At 47.2% G+C, this 24,924-nt stretch overlaps 1 protein-coding gene across 1 annotated transcript in view; it reads left to right on the forward strand.

Moving 5' to 3' along the window:
- The window catches only part of LOC132403373 (dynein axonemal heavy chain 3-like), a 990,878-nt gene that overhangs the window by 467,803 nt on the left and 498,151 nt on the right, over window positions 1-24,924 (forward strand). The window contains exons 44-53 of the mRNA XM_059986790.1: window positions 1,513-1,608; window positions 3,634-3,825; window positions 6,512-6,645; window positions 7,521-7,683; window positions 10,677-10,859; window positions 12,740-12,898; window positions 14,758-14,865; window positions 17,951-18,115; window positions 19,129-19,313; window positions 20,386-20,557. Coding sequence (XP_059842773.1) covers window positions 1,513-1,608; window positions 3,634-3,825; window positions 6,512-6,645; window positions 7,521-7,683; window positions 10,677-10,859; window positions 12,740-12,898; window positions 14,758-14,865; window positions 17,951-18,115; window positions 19,129-19,313; window positions 20,386-20,557 — 1,557 coding nt within the window. The remainder of the gene's footprint in view (window positions 1-1,512; window positions 1,609-3,633; window positions 3,826-6,511; window positions 6,646-7,520; window positions 7,684-10,676; window positions 10,860-12,739; window positions 12,899-14,757; window positions 14,866-17,950; window positions 18,116-19,128; window positions 19,314-20,385; window positions 20,558-24,924) is intronic.

Below are 24,924 nucleotides of genomic sequence, written 5' to 3' on the forward strand. Positions count from 1 at the left end.
TGGAGTTTTTTGAGGGTGTAACAAGGATGTTAGATGAGGGTAAGCCAGTGGATGTTGTATACCTAGATTTTCAGAAGGCATTCGATAAGGTGCCACATAGGAGATTGGTGAGTAAAATCAGAGCTCATGGCATTGGGGGCAGGATTTCAACATGGATAGAAAACTGGTTGGCAGATAGAAAGCAAAGGGTAGCAGTGAATGGGTGTTTCTCGGACTGGCTGGAGGTGACTAGTGGGGTACCACAGGGCTCTGTATTGGGACCACAGCTCTTTACGATTTATGTCAATGATTTAGATGAGGGCATTGAAAACTATATCAGCAAGTTTGCTGACGATACTAAACTGGGTGGCAGTGTGACATGCGAAGAGGACGTTAGGAGAATACAGGGAGACTTGGATAGGCTGGGTGAGTGGGCAGATACTTGGCAGATGTCATTCAATGTGAATAAATGTGAAGTTATCCACTTTGGAAGCAGGAACAAGAGGGCAGAGTATTGTCTGAACGGTGTAGAGTTAGGTAAGGGAGAAATGCAAAGAGACCTAGGAGTCCTAGTTCACCAGTCAATGAAGGTGAATGAGCAAGTGCAACAGGCAGTGAAGAGGGCAAATGGAATGTTGGCCTTTGTTACAAGGGGAATTGAATACAAGAGCAAGGATGTCCTTTTGCATTTGTACAGGGCCCTGGTGAGACCACACCTGGAATATTGTGTACAGTTTTGGTCTCCAGGTTTAAGGAAGGACATTCTGGCAATTGAGGAAGTGCAGCGTAGATTCACTAGGTTGATTCCTGGGATGGCAGGGCTGTCTTACGCAGAGAGATTGGAGAGATTGGGCTTGTACACGCTGGAATTGAGGAGATTGAGAGGGGATCTGATTGAAACGTTTAAGATAATTAAAGGATTTGATAGGATTGAGGCAGGAAATATGTTCCAGATGTTGGGAGAGTCCAGTACCAGAGGGCATGGATTGAGAATAAGAGTTATTTAAAACAGAGTTGAGGAAGAGCTTCTTCTCCCAGAGAGTTGTGCAGGTGTGGAATGCACTACCTCGGAAGACGGTGGAGGCCAATTCTCTGGATGCTTTCAAGAAGGAGCTAGATAGATATCTGATGGATAGGGGAATCAAGGGATATGGGGACAAGGCAGGGACTGGGTATTGATAGTGAATGATCAGCCATGATCTCAGAATGGCGGTGCAGACTCGAGGGGCCGAATGGTCTACTTCTGCACCTATTGTCTATTGTCTATTGTCTATATGTTCTCATCCAGAGTCAGACACTCAGAACATGGCAAAAGCAAGCTGCTGATGGTAACCAAAGCCATGGCATTTGGTAACAGCAGACTTTAGGGGAGGGAATCTGGACTGGTCTATAGGTGACTCCAGCCGCACACCAGGCCATATCCATCCATTGATCAAACTCAGCCCAGCCCCTGAACGAGAGCCCTGGCTGGGCTGATAATGAAATTTGAAGGACATCTCAATGAAGTGTTTTGGTGATCTTGTTTTCTTTCAGGATGAAACCTTTCTGGAGGACATCAGTATGATTCTGAGTACTGGAGATATCCCTAACCTGTTCGATAAGGAGGAAACACAAGTGATAATTGAGCAGGTGAGATGGGGCATGTCAGAGCCTGTACTTCAGTCAAGGAAACCTGCCTGATGGGGTGAGGTGAGGGACAGACCAGGATGGTGAACCCTGCTGCCCTATCTTCTCAGATCGTCAGTGAGACCAAGAGGTACTTTCCCCCTCCACTGGCCCAGTGCGTTTACCTACCCAGAAGTTGACAGGACCAACAGGTAGAAAGAGTGTGGGTGAACCAGGAGTGGAAGTAGTGCAAATGGAATTTACCCCCAAGAAGGGCTACTACTTAGTGGAGTTTTATACAGCAATGAATGGTACACCATGACATAGATAAGCTGGTAAATTGGGCAGAGTGGTGGCAGGTGGAGTTTAATCCAGACAAGTGTGAGGTATGCACAATGGGAAGTCAAGTTCTGAAAGGGCATATTGATAAGAAAGAAATTAGGAGGACAAAAAAGATTCAAGAAAGTTGGATTAAGTAGAGCTCTTTGGATCCAGATTCAGATTTATTTATCACATGTAGATTGAAATGTACAGTGAATTATGTCATTTGCTTTAACAACCAACACACCTGAGGCTGTACTGGGGCAGCCCATAAGTGTTGCCACACATCAACATCGCATGCAACATCGCATGCAACATCGCATGCAACATCGCATGCCCACAATGCTCAGCAGAATAGTAGAAGACTACAAAGCAGAACATACCAATTAAAGCAACAATAGTGCAGCAAGCCCTGCTTCTCCCTCCCTCCCTCCTCCCTACCCATCCATATACAGTCTTCTAACACCAAGACAGGCCATCTTCAGCCTCCAGCGACTCGTGGATTCACAGACACCTTGTATACACTAAATGGTCTCTTTATTAGGTACCTCCTCTACCTAATACAGTTCTCATTGACTGTACTGTATGGTCGTGGTCTTCTGTTGCTGCCGCCTGTCCACTTCAAAGTTCGATGTCTTGTGCATTCTGAACACCATTGCTTTCAGCTTGAACCAGTCTGGCCATTCTCCCCTGACCTCCCTCATTAAAAAGGTGTTTTCTCCCACAGAACTGCCACTTATTGGATGTTAGGTTTTTTTTCTTTTTCACACCATTCTCTGTAAACTCTAGAGAGACTGTTGTGCCTGAAAATCTCAGGAGATCAGCAGTTTCTAAAATACTCAAACCACCTCGCCTGGCACCAACAATCACTCTGTGGTTGAAGTTAGTTAGATCACATTTCTCCCCAATTCTGATTTTGGTCTGAACAACAACTGAATATCTTGACCATGTCTACGTGCCACATGATTGCCTGATTAAGTATTTAGATTAATGAGCAGGTGAACAGGTGTAACTAACAAAGTGCCCACTGAGTATGAGGATTTTAGAAGCAAGAAGCTACCTAGTGAAGGAAATATAGAGTAGATGGCAGGGATGCTAGGGTTTCAGCAGTACAGAGAGACCTTGGGGTCAGTCCATACCTCACTGAAAGTGGCAGCGCAGCTCAGTAGAGTAATGAAGCAGGTAATTGTGTGCTAACCTAACCCTTCCTAGACTGAGGCATTGAGTTTAAGAATTGGGACATCGTGTGACTGTTGTACAAAGCATTGGTTACACCACATTTGGAGAACTGAATACATTTCTAGTCACCACAATATCGGAAGGAATTGGCAGCAGTAGAGAGAGTGCAGGAGAGACAGATTCAGGGATCACCCTTTTCCGCTGGAGTGGGGAGGAATTTCTCCTCAAGCATCCTCTCCCTGGAGAACTGCGGAGTTGAGTTACTGAGTACGTGCCTAATGGAGATTCGCAGATATTAAGAGGTAGAGGGAGAGAGCAGGAAATCATGCCATCATCCCACAAAATTGTGGACATGGATACTGCACTGTTAAATACTGCATGTCATGGCTGTCACATGACTGACCACAGTCCAAACACAGGTGGCAGTGTGTGTGGTGATTTTGAGAAGTCCCAAGTTCCTGAATGGCAAATCCTGTCCCACGTCCACCTGCCATGTGTAAATGGACCAGGTCTGATCTCAGTGGAATATGTTGTGTCATTTTCCGGCAGATGAGACAGCTCATGACCAGACAGAAAATGAAGGAGGACGCTACCCACGTTGACAACTACAGCCAGTTCATGGAGCGTGTGCAGAAGAACCTCCACCTGATGATGGCCTTCAGTCCCATTGGAGAGGCTTTCCGCACGCGCCTGCGACAGTTTCCCACTCTGATTAACTGCTGCACTATTGACTGTTTTCAGGTGACCACAGAACGCAAGGGGAAAGGGTGGGTGGGTGCAACTGCCTGCTCTCTGTCAAAGTCTGTGACTGTCTGTATCTCACTGTGTCTCAGGGTCACAGAGCTGTGCAACAGGCCCTTCGGCCCACTCCATCTGTACTGGCCATCTGTACTGGCTATATCTGTACTGGTCATCTGTACTGGCCATCTGTACTGGCTATATGCACTCGGTGGCCATGATATTAGGTACAGGAGGAATGGGTGTACGTTCCTGGTCCTCTGCTGCTGCACCCTATCCACATCAAGGATCAACATGTTGCACTCTTAGAGATAGTTTTCTGCACACCACTGTTGTAACACATGGTTAGAGTTACTGTTGCCTTCCTGTCAGCTTGAACCAGCCTGGTCATTCTCCTCAGATCCCTCTCAGTAAGAAGGCATTTTCACCCACAGAACTGAAGCTCACTGGATGTTTGTGTTGTTTTTCGCACTTTTCTCTGTAAACTCGAGAGCCTGTTGTGTGAAAATCCCAGGTTATCAGCAGTCTCTGAGATACTCAAACCACCAGTCTGGCACCAGCCATCATTCCATTGTCAAAGACACTGAAATCACATTTCTCCCCCATTCTGATGTTTGGTCTGAACAACAACTGAACCTCTTGACCATGTCTGCATGCTTTAATGTATTGAGTTGCTGCCACGTGTTTGGCTGATTAGATCTTTGCATTAACAAGCAGGTGTACCTAATAATGTGGCCACTGAGTGTAGGTTAAACCCACTTGCCTGCATTAATTCTACATCTCTCAATGCCTTGATCGTGTTTAGTTGCCCCTTTAATGTTGTTAATGTTCCTGCCTCCTCCACTTCCTCTGGTAGCTCATTCTAGAACATCAATTATTCTTCCTGTGAAATATTTACTCTTCAGGTCCCATTTAAACCTCCGCCCTCTCATCTTCAGTGTATGCCCTCTAGTTTCAGATGTCTCTACAGACACTGCCTATCTACACTGTCTATGCTTGTATTTTTAGATACTGATAACATGTCACCTCTCAGCCTCCACTGCTGGTGTCCTTCAATGCCTTACCCTTTAAATTTCTTAGTGTCTCACCGTCTGAGTCTGTGTGTCTCACCATCTGTGTCTCTGTGACTCACCGTCAGAGTCTGTTTCTCACCATCTGTCTGTCTCACCGTCTGTGTCTCCGTGTCTCACTGTCTGTCTCTGTGTCTCACCGTCTGAAACATAAAAACATAGAAATATGGAAAACCTACAGAACAATACAGGCCTTCGGACCACAAAGTTGTGTTGAACATGTCCCTACCTTAGAAATTACCAAGCTTACCCATAGCCCTCTATTTTTCTAAGCCCCATGTACCTATCCAAAAGTTTCTTAAAAGGTGCTATCGTATCCACCTCCACCACCATTGCCGACAGCCCATTCCACACACTCACCATTCTCTGAGTAAAAAACTTACCCCTAACATCTCCTCTGTACCTACTCCCCAGCACCTTAAATCTGTCCTCTTGTGGCAACCATTTCAGCCCTGGAAAAAAAGCCTTTGACTATCCATACAATCAATGCCTCTCATCATCTTCTACACCTCTATCAGGTCACCTCTCATCCTTCGTCACTCCAAAGAGAAAAGGCCGAGTGCACTCAACCTATTCTCATTGGGCATGCTCCCCAATCCAGGCAACATCCTTGTAAATCTCCTCTGCACCCTTTCTATGGCTTCCACATCCTTCCTGTAGTGAGGCGACCAGAAATGAGCACAGTACTCCAAGTGGAGTCTCACCAGGGTCCTATATAGCTGCAACATTACCTCTCGGATCCTAAGTTCAATTCCATGATTGATGAAGGCCAATACACCGTACGTCTTCTTAACCACAGAGTCAACCTGTGCAGCTGTTTTGAGCGTCCTATGGACTCGGACCCCAAGATCCCTCTGGTCCTCCACACTGCCAAGAGTTTTACTATTAATACTATATTCTGTCATCATATTTGACCTACCAAAATGAACCACTTCACACTTATCTGGGTTGAACTCCATCTGCCACTTCTCAGCCCAGTTTTGTATCCTATCAATGTCCCACTGTAACCTCTGACAGCCCTCCACGCTATCCACAACACTTCCAACCTTTGTGTCATCAGTAAACTTACTAACCCATCCCTCCACTTCCTCATCCAGGTCATTTATAAAAATCACAAAGAGTAAGGGTCCGAGAACAGATCCCTGAGGCACACCACTGGTCACTGACCTCCATGCAGAATATGACCCGTCTACAACCACTCTTTGCCTTCTGTAGGCAAGCCAGTTCTGGATCCACAAAGCAATGTCCCCTTGGATCTCATGCCTCCTTACTTTCTCAATAAGCCTTGCTTGGGGTATCCTGTCAAATGCCTTGCTGAAATCCATATACACTGCATCTACTGTATATGTATATGTACTGTATATGTCTGAGTCTGTGTCTCACCATCTGTGTCTCTGTGTCTCACTGTCTGAGTCTCTGTGTCTCACCATCTGAATCTCTCTGTCTCACCATCTGAGTCTCTGTGTCTAACTGTCTGAGTCTGTGTGGCTCACCGTTTCTGTCTGTGTGTCTCACCTTCTCTGTCTGTGTCTCAGCATCTGAGTCTCAGTGTCTCACTGTCTGTGTCCACCCTCACCTGACTGTACACCTATTGATAGCAATGCTGTTCCATCCTGTAGGCTTGGCCTGAAGATGCACTGGAGAAGGTGGCCAGTCATTTTCTGGATGATGTGGAGATGTCTCAGGAAGTGAGCGGTGAAGCTGTCTTCATGTGTAAACACTTCCATCAGTCTGTCACCAACCTGTCTGAAAGGTGTGTTTAATCGAGTTTTATTGTTGGTATTATTTGTTTCATTGGGGTTGTCTTTCTGTTTGCCTATGAGTGAGCATCCATTAATTCTTTTAACAGTCATGGTGCTACAAAAGCTCAGAGAGTACAGGATATTAGACACACATGCTAGGACTAGGGGAGGGGGTGTTAGAGGGACTTCACATCCCCCACAGACCCAATGTCTCGGATATTGGAATTGATTAATTATTGTCACATGTACTGAGACACAGTGACAAGCTTGTCTTGCACACTGTTCCTACAGATCAGTGTATTGAGGTAGAACAAGGTAAAACAGTAACAGAATGCAGAATAAAGTGTAACAGCTACAGAGAAAGTGCAGTGCAGGTAGACAATAAAACACAAGATCATAACGAGGGAAATTGTGAGGTTAAGAGTTCAACTATTATTGTCCAAGATAGTCAATGGTTACAATAACAATACTGTTTATGTCATTTTTCAATTGTCTTATAAAAAGGTTAATGTTAATTTTTGAACAGATTTTCAAGAATGTTTCATTAATTTCAGTCTGTCTCTGTTATAGTTTTATTAATTGTAAAACAATGAATATTCTTATGTAAGTTAGCAACAGGACACATCCTATTTCCTTAAACAATTCCATAATTATTGTTATTATTTCAGATTAGTTATAACCTTTGCTCAAAGTTACCATGGCCCACAAGAGAATTTTTGAGAAGATTATCCCCAGTTTGGGCATACACCCTCAAACAGGTTTGCCACTGCTGTACAGACTCCCCAAGCAGCAGGGCCCATTGAGGGTGAAACAAGTGTGATCTCTGTTGTTTCTGATTTCCTACTACAGTATTTCCAGTAACTTTCCCAATGTACAACCTCTTCAGATTCTACAACTCTCTTCAGAGGAGAACTTACATCACACCTACCTCCTACCTGGAATTAATTAAAATCTTTAAAACTCTGCTGGAAAGGAAAAGACTGGAGCTATTAACCAACAAGTACAGATACATGGTTGGATTGGAGAAGTTGGATTTTGCAGCTTCTCAGGTAAACTTAAGTGAAATCTCTCTTGATGTTCAGATGGTCAGTCTCTCTGACTTGCAGGAATTAAACCAACAGCCCTTCACTTGTGTGGAAAGGCCACCCCAGCCAATGTCTCAAATATCCATCTGCTGGTTCTACTGAGTTGCTGCTGAGGTCTGCTGGATATGCAGCAGTAACCCTCTTCACCCAGTACAGGCGAGAGATGGAAATAAAACCTGAACTTTTGTTTGCATTGGGTGGTCCTGAGCTCCTATTTTCCTGAGGGAACAATTCTTCATTCTCTCTGTCCTGGTAAAGCTAAGGGGGAGCTCAGAGAATGGCATTTCGCTTTGCCAGTGGGATCATTGCAATCTCCTGGACTGGGCACTGTTGAACGGATGACCTACCATTGCAGCCTTCAGTCTCACACCTTCCTTCCTCTGTCTCTAAGCTATTGGATTTCACTCACCTCTAAATTATACTTCCTCCACATACACAGCTTCACTGACTCTCTTGATAGCCCTAGTTCGCTCTACTGCCCCTCATCTTTTCCAGTGCTTTCTTACCTCTGCACTAACCCTCTCAACCCTCAATGGGACAACATTATCTGAGTGAGGGGGAGAGGGAGGGGTGTGAGGATGACCAACAGAAGGTCATAAACATCAGGGCAGGGGACACGTTATAGTCTCTGTGTCTGTTGCATCCACACACACTCATACAAACACACTCACACTCACTCATACACACACACTCATACACACACTCATACTCACTCATACACACACACTCATACTCATGCACAGACCCTCACACTCACTCTCACTCACACTCATTCATATATACATGCATACACACACACTCACACTCACTTATGCACACTCACTCACACTCACTCACTCATATACGCAGTCATAATCACACATGCTCATACACCCACACACTCATTCTCATTCATACACACTCACTCATATACACACTCATACTCATTCATACACACACACTATCACACTCACTCATAAACACTCACACTCATACACACACACACTAATACACTTACATAGATCCACAGAGACCATGCATGCATATGCACAATAGACACAGACACAAACCACACTCAGGCACACACACAGCATATGCATATGCATAGCACATACACACACACACACACACACACACACACACACACACACACGCACACACACACACACGCACACACACACACACACACACGCACACACACACACACACACACACACACACACACACACACGCACGCACGCACACACACACACACACACACACACACACACACACACACACACGCGCGCTCAGAAGTTCTTGCCCACATTTCTTCAGCAAATTGTCCTCCAACTGCCTGTGAGGTGGGGAACATTAGGTACACCACCCTCTGGTTGAAGATATTCCCACCTCACCTCAGTCCCTTCTGTGACCCTTGGCTCTACCCTCACTAGCCGAGGGAGCACCCTCTCCATGTCCAGCCTGAACTTTGCATGTTTCAGTGAGAACTCTTCTCATTGCCTGTAGACAGCCGCATTCTACCCAGTCCATCCTCATTATACCCCAGGGATCAGGCTTCTAACTTGCCCTGCACCGTCTCTGGGCAGATATACTTGTTCTTACATAACCAGCACACCGTACCATTGTTGTAGGCTCACCAGGGCCCAGGTTAACGGGAACAATATATCCTGGACCCAGCACTCAAAGGGAGAGTACAGTGAAGTCCACAGGCTTTCTCTGCTGCCTTCTAAACTCTGTCAGCCTTAAGTGACTGAAGCTCAAGGACACTCGGTACACATCTCCTGACCCATCACTGATTAAATCGCGTATTACCTGGTAGTTTTCCGAATGCAGTGAATGACTTTCACATTTATTTACCAAGCATTTCCCCACTCACACAAGCTGCCTAAATCACCTTGAAGCTTCTCTGACACTCAGCACAGCTCACATCCCTGTAGCCTGCTATGGTCAACAGACCTGACAGCTGACAAGTGCAACAAGCATTTTTAAATTGTTTGTGTGATACACAACTCTTATTTGCTACTCAACAGAATATTTCAGGATACCTATTAATGGCTTAAATACAGGAATGAACTGCTAACCCCAGTGAAGAGGTTCTTCCAATAATCTCTCAGAAACCCACAAATATTTTGCTTATGGCATTTGGCTAAACTGGCCTGCTTTGAAGTGTTTCCGTTGTTGAAAATTGGGCTGAGGCATATCAGGTGCTTACAGTGTGCACAGAGAGCAGATTCTTCACCTCTTCAGTTTGGACAGTTCTGATCAGAGGATTCCCTTATCAATCAACACACGGCAAAGAACACTACAGCACAGTACAGGCCCTTCAGCCCACAATGTTCTGCCAACCTTTAACCTAACCCTTCATTTCTACATAGTCTCCATTTTTCTATCCATGTATTCCTCATTTTCTATCCTCTGCTCCATGTATTTCCCAAAGTTCACTTTTCCATTTGTAGAGAAACTGCAAATGTGAAACCTTTCCGATTCCTGCAAATTCAGCAGGTTGTCAAAATTGGTGAGATAATCATGCTTTGTGCATGGGTATGGAGGTCTCCCAATGTTCTTGCCTTTGGTTTCAGACTCGTCTTTACAGCATACAATGGTCTTGGTTTTTAACGTCCTTGGAGGGGGAAACAGAGGGGTTGTGGAGAGAGGGAGAGAGGTGGACAGGAGGTGGAGAAGGATGCCTTTGGCCCAATTCCGCCAATCTATTCCTTGCCATGTAACTGTCCAAGTGGCTTAAACATTGTGCTTGCCTCCACCACATCCTCTCTTAGCTCGTTCTATGTACCCACCACCACCACCCTCAGTGTGGAAAAACCTGCTCCTCAGATCCTTTTTAAACTTTTCGACCCTGTGACCTTAAACCTGAACCCCATATTTAGGAACAAAGACTATGACTTTGCCTGTACCCCTGGCAGTTCCCTTTAGCCAGACTGTTAGCCCAGGACTCAGCATTGTGTTTTCTCTTGACCCAGATTGTGCTAATGCAGGAGGAGCTGACCGGGCTGAAGCCATTGTTAATGCAGCGAGGCCAGGAAACAGAGGAGCTGCTGTCTGTCATTGCCAAGGAGACACAGGACGTGGAGGTGGTAAAGGGGGTGGTGGAAGCAGAGGAGCAGGCGGTGAACACAGCGGCCCTAGAAGCACAAGCAATTAAGGTGAATGTGTGTCCACCTCAGCAACTACAGCAACTCCACTCCCCCAACCCACTCACCTCTGACTCTGATGTACCAGCCCCAAAGGCTGCAACCTCATAGGCCAGCTGACATACAGCTCTCCACCAAGCTCTCCCCTCATCCATATCAATACACGGGCAATTGGTGCGGTAAATGGGAATTTTTATTAAACCTGCTGGAAGCCAGGTTTGTGTCTCTCAATGGGGCATCCTGTAACAGTCTGGGGGTGGAGGGGGCTGAGGTTTCCATCGTTGCTGCCTCTCATCCACGACAGGAGAACCACCACTCACCTGTCATGGTCTCACAGAGACATTCCTCAGGGCAGAATCTCAGGATTAGTCTGTCCCATTCCAGGGAGTAGTGAGAGGTCAGTGTGTTAGTGAGGATGGCAGTGTGACACTGGCCAGAGTGTAACGTGGTGGTGACACAATCACACTGGTCAGTGTGTTAATGAAGGTAACACAATTACACAAGTCAGTGAACACACAGTGATGGACACTGTACTGGGAGAAATAATGTACACACAGTCATGGACGGACAGTGTTGGACACTGTACTACGAGTAATAATGGACACACAGTGATGGACAAGGTGACGGGAGTAGTAATGGACACACGGTGATGGACACTGTACTGGGAGTAATGATGTGCACTTTAATGAGAGTAGTGATGAACACACAGTAACGGTCTAGTGACAGGAGTAATGATGGACACAATGAACACTGTACTGAGAGTAATGATGGACACACAGTCAAGGATGCTCAGTGATGGACACGGTGACGGAGGGAGTGATGGACACACAGTGACGGACAATGTACTGGGAGTAGTGATGGCACTGTACTGGGAGTAGTGATGGACACTGTTCTAGGAGTAATGATGGACACACCGTGATGGACAATGTACTGGGAGTAGTGATGGCACTGTACTGGGAGTAGTGATGGACACTGTTCTAGGAGTAATGATGGACACACCGTAATGGACAATGTACTGGGAGTAGTGATGGCACTGTACTGGGAGTAGTGATGGACACTGTTCTAGGAGTAATGATGGACACACCGTGATGGACAATGTACTGGGAGTAGTGATGGACACTGTTCTAGGAGGAAAGATGGACACACAGTGCTGGACACTGTCCTGGAATAATAATGGACAATGATGGACACTGTACTGGGGGTATTAGTGGACACACAGTGATAGGCATTGTACTGTGAGTAGTGATGGACACTGTACTGGGAGTCACCAGCTGTGACTTCTGATTCACCGTGTGTTCAGACAACGTGCTATGCAGGAAGGTTCCTGCAGTAGCTGGTGGAGTGGCACCAGCTGCTGCCAAGGCTCGGAGTCGGAGTAAGGAGTCAGGGGTCAGTCCAGGCTGATGAACTATGACCAGTGACCCTTCCTCCTCATGCTGAGGCTTCAGATCTTGGTGATCTGTATCAATGACCTTTGCTGATGATGCAGTAAAGTATGAGGTCAGTGGCTCAGTCAGTGGCTGGGCTGAGCGGACAGACAGGCTGGCAATTCGCTTGTGGGGTGGGCAGTAATTAGCACTGAGAACTCAAGCTTCCAGAGGAGTGGGAGGGCACCTTTGGGCATACAGTACTGGGTGTTAGCTCTGACACTGCGGAGGAATCGAGGATGGGCACTGAAGTAGGGCAAGATTATTACACGGCTGGAGGCAACGCAAGGGATACCCCTCCCTTGAGAGTCCCTCCCCAAGCCCACCCACCCACCCAAGAGACTCCCCTCACCCCCATCGTGTGAGGGTGAAATGGCATTACTGTCTCCCCCATGGCGGTTTGGAGTGGCAGGTTTGCAGATGCCTTGACCTGTAGCAGTGAGTGACGGACTGCTCTGTCTGCAGGAGGAATGCAAGCAGGAGCTAGACGTGGCCATGCCTGCTCTGAATGCCGCTATCATGGCTCTGGACACCCTGAAAGCCAGCGACATTGCCACGGTGAAGGCAATGCAAAACCCCCCTGCGGGTGTCCGCCTCACCCTTGCAGCCATCTGTGTGCTGAAGGTAGGTCTGCTCTGGGTGATGGGTGGTGTGGGATGTTGGGTAATGGGTCTGTCTGGGAGATGTGTTAGATTTCATTGGGTGCAGGTTTGGATGTTGACGGGTTGGGTGTTGGATGACGGGGGTTGAGTGAAGACTAGTGGGGTGTTGGATGACGAATGTTGGTAAGATGGGTGCTGGGTGATGACGGGTGGGGTGTTGAATGATGGGTGTTGGGTGACAATGGGTGGGGTGTTGAATGATGGGTGTTGGGTGACAATGGGTGGGGTGTTGGATGATAGGTGATGGATGATGGGTGTTGGGCAATGACAGTTGTTGGGTGACGATGGCTGTGGTATTGGATGACGGGTGTTGGTAAGATGGATATTGGGTGACGACGGGTGGGGTGTTGGATGACGGATGTTGAGTGACGATGGTTGGATATTAGTTGACGAGTGTTGGGTGACGATGGGTGGGGTGCTGGATGATGGGGTTTTGGTAAGATGATGTTGGGAATTGGGTGATGGATGTTTTATATTGACAGGTGGGATGTTGGATGTTGATGGGTGGGTTGTTGGATGACCGGTGTTGGGTGACGATGGGTGGGGTGTTGGTTGACAACAGGTGGGGTGTTGGATAATTGGTGCTGGGTGTCGATGGGTGGAGCATTGGATGACGGGTGTTGGGTGAAAACAGGTGGGTTATTGAATGACAGGTGTTGGGTGTTGATGGGTGGTGTGTTGGATGAGGGGTGTTGGGTGTTGACGGGTGGGGTGTTGGATGACAGGTGTTTACAGGTGTGGTGTTGGGTGACGATGGGTGGTGTGTTGGATGAGGGGTGTTGGGTGTTAACAGGTGGGGTGTTGGATGACAGGTGTTGGGTGTTGACGGGTGGGGTGTTGGATGACAGGTGTTTACAGGTGTGGTGTTGGGTGACGATGGGTGGTGTGTTGGATGACGGGTGTTGAGTGACAACAGGTGGGTTATTGGATGACAGGTGTTGGGTGTTGATGGGTGGTGTGTTGGATGAGGGGTGTTGGGTGTTGACGGGTGGGGTGTTGGATGACAGGTGTTTACAGGTGTGGTGTTGGGTGACGATGGGTGGTGTGTTGGATGAGGGGTGTTGGGTGTTAACAGGTGGGGTGTTGGATGACAGGTGTTTACAGGTGTGGTGTTGGGTGACGATGGGTGGTGTGTTGGATGACAGGTGTTGAGTGACAACAGGTGGGTTATTGGATGACAGGTGTTGGGTGTTGATGGGTGGTGTGTTGGATGAGGGGTGTTGGGTGTTGACAGGTGGGGTGTTGGATGACAGGTGTTGGGTGCTGATGGGTGGGGTGTTGGACAACAGGTGTTTACGGGTGTGGTGTTGGATGATGAACCCTTACATTCTAACTCTGAGAGAGTCCCCATGTTACCTAGAATGTACTGGGTTAGGTCAGTGGCGGTAAGTAGACGTTTGCTGCCTCAGAGCGGTGTGTGTCTGGCGGGAAATTATGGTGAACACTGAAACCTGGAGTGGGCTCAGTCAGAGTTGCGTGGCAGCTTATGCTGAGATGCCCTCTGGAAAAGGGCCGACCAAGTGGTGATCGATGGCCCTTCACAGTGAGGTTCAGGAGAAAAAGGTAATGGCTCTGTGTGTCAGCAGCACTTGTCTTTTGGGCTGGTGAGGCAGGAAACCTCGTTGGGTCCAGAAGCCCAACCATGAACTGGAGACCAGAGCTTTAGTTCACCTGCCAGCAAGTACCTCGCTGGAGAGTTAGGCCGTGAAATTCCTAACATGCTAATAGGGCTGCTCAGAACTATATTTGCAGTGTGACCAGGATATCCTGTCTGTGGTGTCAATATGGACTCTGAGCCCATGTTTACTTTTATCTGTCGAGGGGATTAAACCTGAGAGAAAGGTGGACGTGAATGGCAAGAGCAGCGATGACTACTGGCCTCCTGCCAAGAAGATGCTCGGAGACATGAAGTTCCTGGAGTCACTGAAGGTAAAGGTCACTGGCAGCCAGGGGTTGTTAGAGGTCCAGTTCATTGGGGTGTCAGGGGTCTCTGAGGGTCACAGGTCCCAGTGGGAGCAAAGGATGCAGACAGAGCATGGTCCGGTACAGATTTGAGGGAGAAGTTCAGTAAAACACGAGTAAATAAGAACTGTTGTCTTTGACCAGTGCAGTTGAAGCTCTGGGAAAGGAAAATGTTGTATAGGGGGTTAAGCCTCAGTGTTGGCAGATTCAAGCCCCTCAGACCTCTGGCTTTCAGTTAGTTTTTATCTTATTTGGGGCCCCACTATCTGGGTTGACGGGTACCTTACACAGCTGAGCTTTAACAAGCACACGGTGGGGGGTGGGTCATCATGAGCTATTTAGATGTCGCAGAAGTATCAGAATCCACCATCTCCTCAGCAAGTGAACAACACTCCTTTTGTGACCAAACCAATGTTTCATTAAGTTGTAAACTTCTGCAGCACTCTTGCATACACCTTCCTCTCTGTGGGAATCTCCTGCACAGCCCTTCCTCTCTGTGGGAATCTCCTGCACACACCTTCCTCTCTGTGGGAATCTCCTGCACAGCCCTTCCTCTCTGTGGGAATCTCCTGCACACAACTTCCTCTCTGTCGGAATCTCCTGCACACAACTTCCTCTCTGTGGGAATCTCCTGCACAGCCCTTCCTCTCTGCGGGAATCTCCTGCATACACCTTCCTCTCTGTGGGAATCTCCTGCACACAACTTCCTCTCTGTGGGAATCTCCTGCACAGCCCTTCCTCTCTGTGGGAATCTCCTGCACACAACTTCCTCTCTGCGGGAATCTCCTGCATACACATCCCTCTCTGTGGGAATCTCCTGCACAGCCCTTCCTCTCTGTGGGAATCTCCTGCACACACCTTCCTCTCTGTGGGAATCTCCTGCACACACATTCCTCTGTGGGAATCTCCTGCACAGCCCTTCCTCTCTGTGGGAATCTCCTGCACACAACTTCCTCTCTGTCGGAATCTCCTGCACACAACTTCCTCTCTGTGGGAATCTCCTGCACAGCCCTTCCTCTCTGCGGGAATCTCCTGCATACACCTTCCTCTCTGTGGGAATCTCCTGCACACAACTTCCTCTCTGTGGGAATCTCCTGCACAGCCCTTCCTCTCTGTGGGAATCTCCTGCACACAACTTCCTCTCTGCGGGAATCTCCTGCATACACCTTCCTCTCTGTGGGGATCTCCTGCACACAACTTCCTCTCTGTGGGAATCTCCTGCACACAACTTCCTCTCTGTGGGAATCTCCTGCACAGCCCTTCCTCTCTGTGGGAATCTCCTGCACACAACTTCCTCTCTGCGGGAATCTCCTGCACAGCCCTTCCTCTCTGTGGGAATCTCCTGCACAGCCCTTCCTCTCTGCGGGAATCTCCTGCACACAACTTCCTCTCTGCGGGAATCTCCTGCACACAACTTCCTCTCTGCGGGAATCTCCTGCACACAACTTCCTCTCTGCGGGAATCTCCTGCACAGCCCTTCCTCTCTGTGGGAATCTGCTGCACACAACTTCCTCTCTGCGGGAATCTCCTGCACACAACTTCCTCTCTGCGGGAATCTCCTGCACACAGCTCCCCAGTCCCTTTGTACCCACTCCACCTGCTGCTCTCCCGGACCAGTCTGCTCCAAGTTTAACCAATTTTTACAGATCATTTTGCAAGGGACTGATTGGATCTGCCCCTGCTGAGAGAGTGGCAACACTGTCAGTAAACCACAGGTGAATATATAACCTCCATCTGGTCTCGGCAGGAGTGAAACACTGTCCAAAACAGTCTGCAGAATGACCTGTAACCATATCTGCTGTACATCTCTTGTCATAGATTCATAGAGAACTACAGCAGAGAAACAGGCCATTTGGCCGGTCTAATCTACACCCGGACTATGGCCTTTCATTCCTCTCTCATGCATGTACTTACTCAACCTTCTCTGAGATGTTTGAATCAAACCCATATCCACTGGCAGCTCGTTCCACATTGCCCTCAGGTTCCTCACCACTTGTTTCTTTTATACTAAATTTAAGGCTCCCTGGACAAGCAGTTTTAACTAGCACTATAACTGCGATATCAAGCTGCCTGAGTCACAGCGAAGCAAGCTTGCCCTCCGAGCTCAGGGTAATGTCTCTCCACAGTCAGTGAGGAATGGGCAAGCCATTCATTCATCACCAGTGGCTCCATACTATGGAGTTGCTTTCAGCTCTTCCAAGAAGTCAGGAGAACAGTCCCTGTAGCAACACGTCACATTCCTATCACATGGGTAGGAGGCTGAGGGGCATCGATTTGGATTTTTCCTAGGATTGAGGAGTCTGAAGCTAAAAGGCGTAGGCTTAGGTTCATAGACATTCTGTAGTCAGAAGGATTAGCTTAGTAAGGTGTTCTAGTAATTAATTTGGCACAACATTGTGAGATAATGTTCCATGTTCTAAGCTGAGAGGGGAAGATTTAAAGTGGAACTTCGAGGAAGCAGGAAACAAGCTGCCAGAGGCAGTGAGTGCAGTTACAATGTGTGAAAGACACTTGGACAGGTTTATGGATGGGAAAGGTTTAGAGGGATAGGGGCCAAATCCAAGCAAATAAGACTAATGTCAATAGGCTAAAAAAAACTCTGCAGATGCTGGAAATCTTCAGCAATGCATACAGAATGTTAAAGGAACTGAGCAGATCAGGCAGCATCAATGAAGGGAAGTCAACTGTCAACATTACAGGCCAAAACCTCTCAGCTGGACTGAAGAAGAGTCTGCCCAAAATGTCAATTGTTCATTTCCCTCCACAGATGCTTCCTAACCTGCTGAGTTACTCCAGCATTTATTGTGTATAGCATGGCTTGGACAGCATGGATGAGATGGGCCAAAGGGCCTGTCTCCATGCAGTGTGACTGTGACTTATGTTTGGTGAGCTTCATTCTGTGTCTAATTTAGGCAGCAGTTTAGCTGAGTGACAGGGCAGTAACTGATTGCATTTCCAAAACCTGGCAGTCAGGAGAAGCCTGAGTCAAGAAGGGTGTGGAACTAACCGGCCCCTGTGTAAAATTCGTCCCTTAACAGCTTCTCCTCCACAGGACTTCGATAAAGACAACATCCCTGCAAAGGTGGCAGCTCAAATCCGAAAGGACTTTATCAACAACCCTGACTTCCAGCCAGCCATCATCAGGAACGTGTCCTCAGCCTGTGAAGGCCTCTGCAGCTGGGTCCAGGCCATAGACATCTACGATAATGTGGCAAAGGTAAACGGGGCCACAATGACTCATTCCCGTCAAACCCTGACCCAAGATAAGAGGGCAGCGTGCAGAACGTGTAACACCCACAAAGCTTTCCATTAAGGTATCAGCCATCATGTTATAAGTCAGCCTTGGTGTTCTGGGAGAGACGGTGATGTTGGTTTGTTGTCCTTCCAGTGAGTCTAGAGGGTTCTGCACGGCCACTTATCCATCCATTGCTTCAAGATGCCAGGGGTGGGTAATCCAGAGCACACAGGAGAGCAGGAATATAGGGACATCAGAAATAGACACAACTTTCCTGCCTTGACGTTACCTATTCCTCTGAAATTATATATGTCTATAAGGCCCCCTCTCATTTTCAATTTCAGCGAATATTGTCTCAGCAACTCAATCTCTCCTCATAGGCTAATCCCCTCATTTATGAAATCATTCTAGTGAACCTGTGTACCCCAGTACCCTGTACAGTTGCAGCATATCCACTCTGCTCTTAAATTTAATCCTTCGACCAACATTCCATTTTCCTTCCTGATAGCCAGCCTTCACACAGCAGCATGCTGTAATCTTTCACCATTTAAATAATAATCTGATTTTCCAGTTTTCCTTCCATTCCAAGTGGCTGTCCTCACAATGAGCAACATGGTACTTCACCTGGCCAGATTCTTACCCACTCACTTAACACATCTATAGTTCTCTGCAGTCTCTGCACCTTTTCTTTTCACACTCAATTTGTTGTTATCACCAAATTGAGTGCAACACTGATGCCCATAGGGATCACTGATGTCCACCAGCATTATGTGGGGTTGGGCTTGATCGTAATGCATCCTTGTCCTCATCCAAATAGCAGCCACCAGCAGCTGCGGAAACAAGGGCCTTTTACCACTACATGGAAGAAGAGAACGAAGGAGGTAGCCGAGCTCCAAAGCTGAGCTCAGTAGCTCACTGTTCACCCATTGCAGAACCTCCCACCTGGCCCAAGCAGTGAAGGCTGTCTGGTGTAAATACGCACTGATCTCTTTCAGGTCGTTGCCCCCAAGAAACAAAAGTTGGCATTTGCCAAGGCGGAGCTGGCAGTGCAGATGGAGAAGCTGATGAAGAAGAGGGCTGAGCTGTTGGAGATTGGGAACAGGCTGCAGGCGCTGCAGAGCCAGCTGTCCCGGAAACTCACGGAGAAACAGCAGCTGGAACAAAGCATCCAAGTGACTGTGTGAGTTACTTTGGCCCCTACCTCCCAAACACTGAGCTCTGCAGTAAACAGGCAGCAAACTTTCACATGGAATGTTGTAAAATCCAATCCTGCAAACACTGCAAGTCTGAAACAAAACATGCGGCATAACCAACTGAGTTCTTCCAGTGTTTGCTGGTTTTGATTGGCGGATTTGATGATGTGCATCAGCTCCAAATGCTGAGTGTGATCATGACTGTTCTGTTGTCAGATAGGTAGGCATGTATTCTATATGTGATAGCATTAAACCAGTCCCAGAGCAAACTCATCTCAGAGTCTCTGACCCTAACTCCATGTTCACCATCCACGCTTCTCACTCAACACCCCCAACATTCTGTCCTCCACCTTCCCATCAAGCAGAAAATACAAAAGATTGATACCACCAGGCTGAGAGACAGTTGCTGCTCTGCTGTTCGAAGATTAGAAACATAGAAAACCTACAGCACAATACAGACCCTTCGGCCCACAAAGCTGTGCTGAACATGTCCTTACCTTGGAACTACCTAGGGTTACCCATAGCCCTCTATTTTTCTAAGCTCCATGTACCTGTCCAAGAGTCTCTTAGAAGGCCCTAACACTTGTGCCTTCACCACCACCGCCGGTGGCCCTTTCCACGCACTCACCACTCTGCGTAAAAAACTTACCCCTGACATTCTTCTGTATCTACTTCTAAGCACCCTAAAACTGTGCACTCTTGTGCTAACCATTTCAGTCCTGGGCAAAAGCCTCTGACAATCCACACGATCAATGCCTTTCATCATCTTGTACACCTCTACCAGATCACCTCTCATCCTCCGTTGCTCCAAGGAGAAAAAGCCAAGTTCACTCTACCAGGCAACATCCTTGTAATCTCCTGTGCACCCTTTCTATGGTTTCCACATCCTTCCTGCAATGAGGCGACCAGAATTGAGCACAGTATAGCGAACAGTTTCCTAGCACCAGCCTCCAAGTAGCGGTGGCAGCTGCTCAGCGTTACAGGGGAGAAAGAGGACTCAGTGGGCTTGAGGGCTGCTGCACATTGACTCCCACCCCTAACAGGCTGCCTTGGTTCTAGGTTGAAGCTGGAACGTGCAGAGAAGCTGATGGATGGTCTCAGTGGGGAGAGGGAGCGGTGGACCAGCGTTGCAGGGCAGTTGGAGGATGCGTACCAGAACATCATTGGTGATGTGCTGCTGAGTGCCAGTGTGGTGGCCTACCTTGGGCCCTTCACTCCGGACTTCCGGCAGGTGAGGCACAGTGCCCGCAAACAGGCGGGAGTAGAGGGAGAGGGAGAGGGATCGTGTGCCAGTTTGCAGATGGAAATAGTTTGGATTGTCATCATGGTGAGCTTGATCCTGTGCTGTACTGTGTTCTCTAGAGTGATAGAACAGCCTAGAAAAGTGACCCTTCAGCCCAACTGGTCTATGGCAACCAAAGCATTCTCCCGCAGTATCCTCCTGGCAAGTCCCACATCCCTACAACCACTCCCCTCCAAAGCATTCTCCCACAGTATCCACACTGCAAGTCCCACATCCCTACAGGCCCCTTCCCCCATGTACCTGTCCAAATGCCTCCTAAATGTGGCAGCTGTGCCACCTTGTCCACTTCCTGTGGCAGCTCTTTCCAGGTATCCACCACCCCGGTGAGAATCAGGATCGGGTTTAATATCACTGCTGATGTTGTTTAGCAGCCGCAGTACATAATAAAAATAGCTTTAAATTACAATAAGAAATATATATATAAATCAAATTAGATTGTGCAAAAAGAGAGCAAAAAAGATAAGAAAATAGTAAACAAGAGGAAATCTGCAGATGCTGGAAATTCAAGCAACATACACAAAATGCTGGTGGAACGCAGCAGGTCAAGCAGCATCTGTAGGGAGAAGCACTGTCGACATTTCGGGCCAAGATCCTTCGTCAGGACTAACTGAAAGGAAAGATAGTAAGAGATTTGAAAGTAGGAGAGGGAGAGGAAAATGCAAAATGATAGGAGAAGACCGGAGGGGGTGGGGTGAAGCTGAGAGCCAGACAGGTGATTGGCAAAAGGGATACAGAACGAGAGAAGGGAAAGGATCATAGGATGGGAGGCCTCTACTGTCAAGATGAAGCCACACTCAGGTTGGAGGAACAACACCTTATATACCGGCTCGGTAGCCTCCAACCTGATGGCATGAACATTGACTTCTCTAACTTCCATTATTGCCCCTCCTCCCCTCAGCAAGCTGAGACAATGGGTCTACCTGGACAGGCAGTTTTGTGGATCTTGGGTAGGAGGTAGAAACGGGAAGTGCGGGGTGTGGGAACTATGAGGTCAGTGGCAGATTGCCAACGGGATATCAACAGTCTGGATTTCACCACACCATGTTCCAATTCCAACCTCACTCCTTCCGAACACTCTGCTCTCCGCTCCCCCTGCACCAATCCCAACGTTACTATAAAACCCGCTGATAAGGGAGGAGCTGTTGTAGTCTGGCATACTGACCTCTACCTGGCCGACGCACAGCGACAATTCTCTGATACCTCCTCTTATTTACCCCTTGATCATGACCCCACTAAGGAGCACCAGGCCTCATAGTTCACACACCCTGCACTTCCAGTTTCTACCTCCTACTCAAGATCCATAAACCTGCTTGTCCAGGTAGACCCATTGTGTCAGCTTGCTCCTGCCCCACTGAACTCATTTCTGCATACCTTGACACTGTTTTATCTCCCCTTGTTCAATCCCTTCCCGCCTATGTTCGTGACACTTCTCATGCTTTGAATTTTTTCAATGATTTTGAGTTCCCTGGCCCCAACTGCCTTATTTTCACCATGGACGTCCAGTCCCTATATACCTTCATCCCCCACCTGGACGGTCTCAAAGCTCTTTGCTTCTTTTTGGATTGCAGACCTAACCAATTCCCCTCTACCACTGCTCTCCTCCGTCTAGCCCAGGGGTCAGCAACCTTTACCACTGAAAGAGCCATTTGGACCCATTTCCCACAGAAAAGAAAACACTGGGAGCCACAAAACCCGTTTGACATTTAAAATGAAATAACACTGCATACGTTTTTTTGCCTTTATGCTATGTATAAACAAACTATAATGTGTTGCATTTATGAAATCGATGAACTCCTGCAGAGAAAACGAAATTACATTTCTGCATGCAGCAAAAACATTTTGAACTCTGAAAAAAAAGACGTTGGGTTGATGGTTACTTTTAAGTAAAATACTCAATGTCTATTTGAGTCCTTCTTGTATTTATGAAAAACGCCGAACTTAAATTGTCCGCCAGCAACAAACCAAAAATAACGTCAGCCAGCTGTCAACCTGAAAAATAAAAGGACTATTTCACTGAACAATGAAAAAATATGAATGTACGTAAAATAATAGGCAATTAAAATATTTATCATACTTGGTTAATGGGATTTCTGCTCCTGGACCTCAGCGCACAGCGTCTGCACATCAGGGCTGTATGACGTCACCTTCATCTTTACACAGGATCGCAGGCTGTCATCTGCGAGGCGTGTGCGATGTTTGTTTTTAATAAAGTTCATGTTGGAGAACACCTGCTCACATACATATGTGGATCCAAAGATCAACAGGACTCCAAGCGCATACTTTTTAATATTTACATAAATGTCGGGGATAGCATTCCATGTTTCGAACACAAGTTTGTCCGGTCCGAGGAGGTTTTCAATATCACTCCATTTGTGATTCTGAGCAAGAACGGCCTTCTGACGGGCAACATCTTCAAGGTCTGCTGTCAAGCGTCTAAACTTGGACACCCATATGTCTTTGTCAGCTATGTCGGCCAGTTCCATCTCAAGATCAGGTTGACTCACACCTGCCAATGCAGTCGTATTCAGTAGGGATGGATCGATGCTTAGGGGAGTGACCGGGAAGGAAAATGTATTTTTTTCCTCTCTGAACTCACAGAAGCATTTCCCAAACAATGTTTGCATTGCGATGATTGCAGAATGTAAATACTCTGAATTTATCATGTCGTGAGCTTGTTTGAACTCTCTCAAACTGGGGAAGTGAGACAATGTGCCTTTCTGTAAATCTCTGGCAAGCACTGTCAACTTGCGCTCAAATGCCAAAACATCCTCCAACATGTGCAGGGCTGTGTGTCCTTTCCCCTGAAGAGCTGTGTTCAGCATGTTCAGGTGCGCTGTCATGTCTACCATGAAGTGTAGCTTTTCCAGCCACTCTGGCTGTTCCAGCTCAGGAAAGGTGAGCCCTTTGCTGCCCAGGAAAGTTTTCACTTCTTCCAGATACGTGACAAAGCGTTTCAGCACCTCCCCTCTGGACAGCCACTAGACTTTGTTGTGCAGCAGGAGATCAGAATATGCGCTTTCCAGCTCGTCCAGTAACAAACGGAATTGAAGGTGATTTAAACTTTTTGCCATTATTTTATTGACAATCTGAATGACAACATCCATTACTTCTGTGCATTCCGGAGGAAATGTTTGAGCGCACAGTGCCTCTTGGTGCAAGATGCAGTGAAAAGTCCGCAGCTTTCTGTCCAGCGACTTCTGCAGTAAAGCCACAAATCCCTTGTGCGCTCCTGTCATACTTGGTGCCCCATCAGTAGCTACTGACACCAGGTGGGTGGTCTTTATTCCTTTGGCTCTTAAACAATTCAAGACAACCTCACAGATGTCCTCCCCCTATGTTTGGCCTTTTAGAGTTATCAACTCAATCATTTCTTCCTGTGGCCCGGCAGAGTTTACATACCGGCAGAACAGCGCTATTTGTTCAATATCACCTTTGTCTTTCGACTCGTCACAGGCAATCGAGTAGGCCACAGCTGAATTGATGTCTTTAATTTGCTGTCTTGTGATGTCTTCTGCCATTTTTATGGTTCTGTCTTTGACAGTCTTTGCAGAGAGGGGCATATCCCTGATTTTCTGCACAATTTCACTCTTGTTTTTAAAGTCCGTGAATAGATGTTCCGAAATCTTAATGAAAGATTCTTTTATATATTCACCATCTGTAAACTGCTTCCCGTGCCTGACTATTTCCTGAGTGGCAACAAAACTAGCATATGTAGTTGATTTTCCAGAATTCATCCACTTCTTGAAATGATTTTTGCTCAGATCAACCTTCCGCATCACTTCCAAAACGGCTTTGTTTCTCTCACCTCCATCCGGATATTTTTGAGCAAAGGCTGCGTGTTTATTCTGGAAATGTCTTGCGACTTTTGACTTTTTGTTGTTTGCTAGTTTCTCATTGCATATTAAACATACCGGTAAACCAGTCTCATCAGCAGTGAAAGCAAATGAATCTGCCCATGTATCATTAAACATTCTGTTTTCTTCAGTCACTTTTCTTTTTTTAGAATTCTCCATAGTTAGCCTACCTTGGATCGAAAAATTAAAGAAATCGCGCACTGGCGGGTGTCAGGCATTGGCAGTGGTGACGTATATTAATAGCGACAAAAAACACGTTTTATTTGGATTGTACAAGATCACCATAATCTTCAAATTTAGAATTACATTTCAAAAACTAACAAACTAACATAAAATACATTTTAATTAAATACTCATCATTTATTTTCCAAAGCCACAGGGAGCCGCAGCACAGAGATGCGGCTCCGGAGCCGCGGGTTGCCGACCCCTGGTCTAGCCAAA

The sequence above is a fragment of the Hypanus sabinus genome, chromosome 13 (genome assembly GCF_030144855.1).
Source record: "Hypanus sabinus isolate sHypSab1 chromosome 13, sHypSab1.hap1, whole genome shotgun sequence".
Lineage (NCBI taxonomy): Eukaryota > Metazoa > Chordata > Chondrichthyes > Myliobatiformes > Dasyatidae > Hypanus > Hypanus sabinus.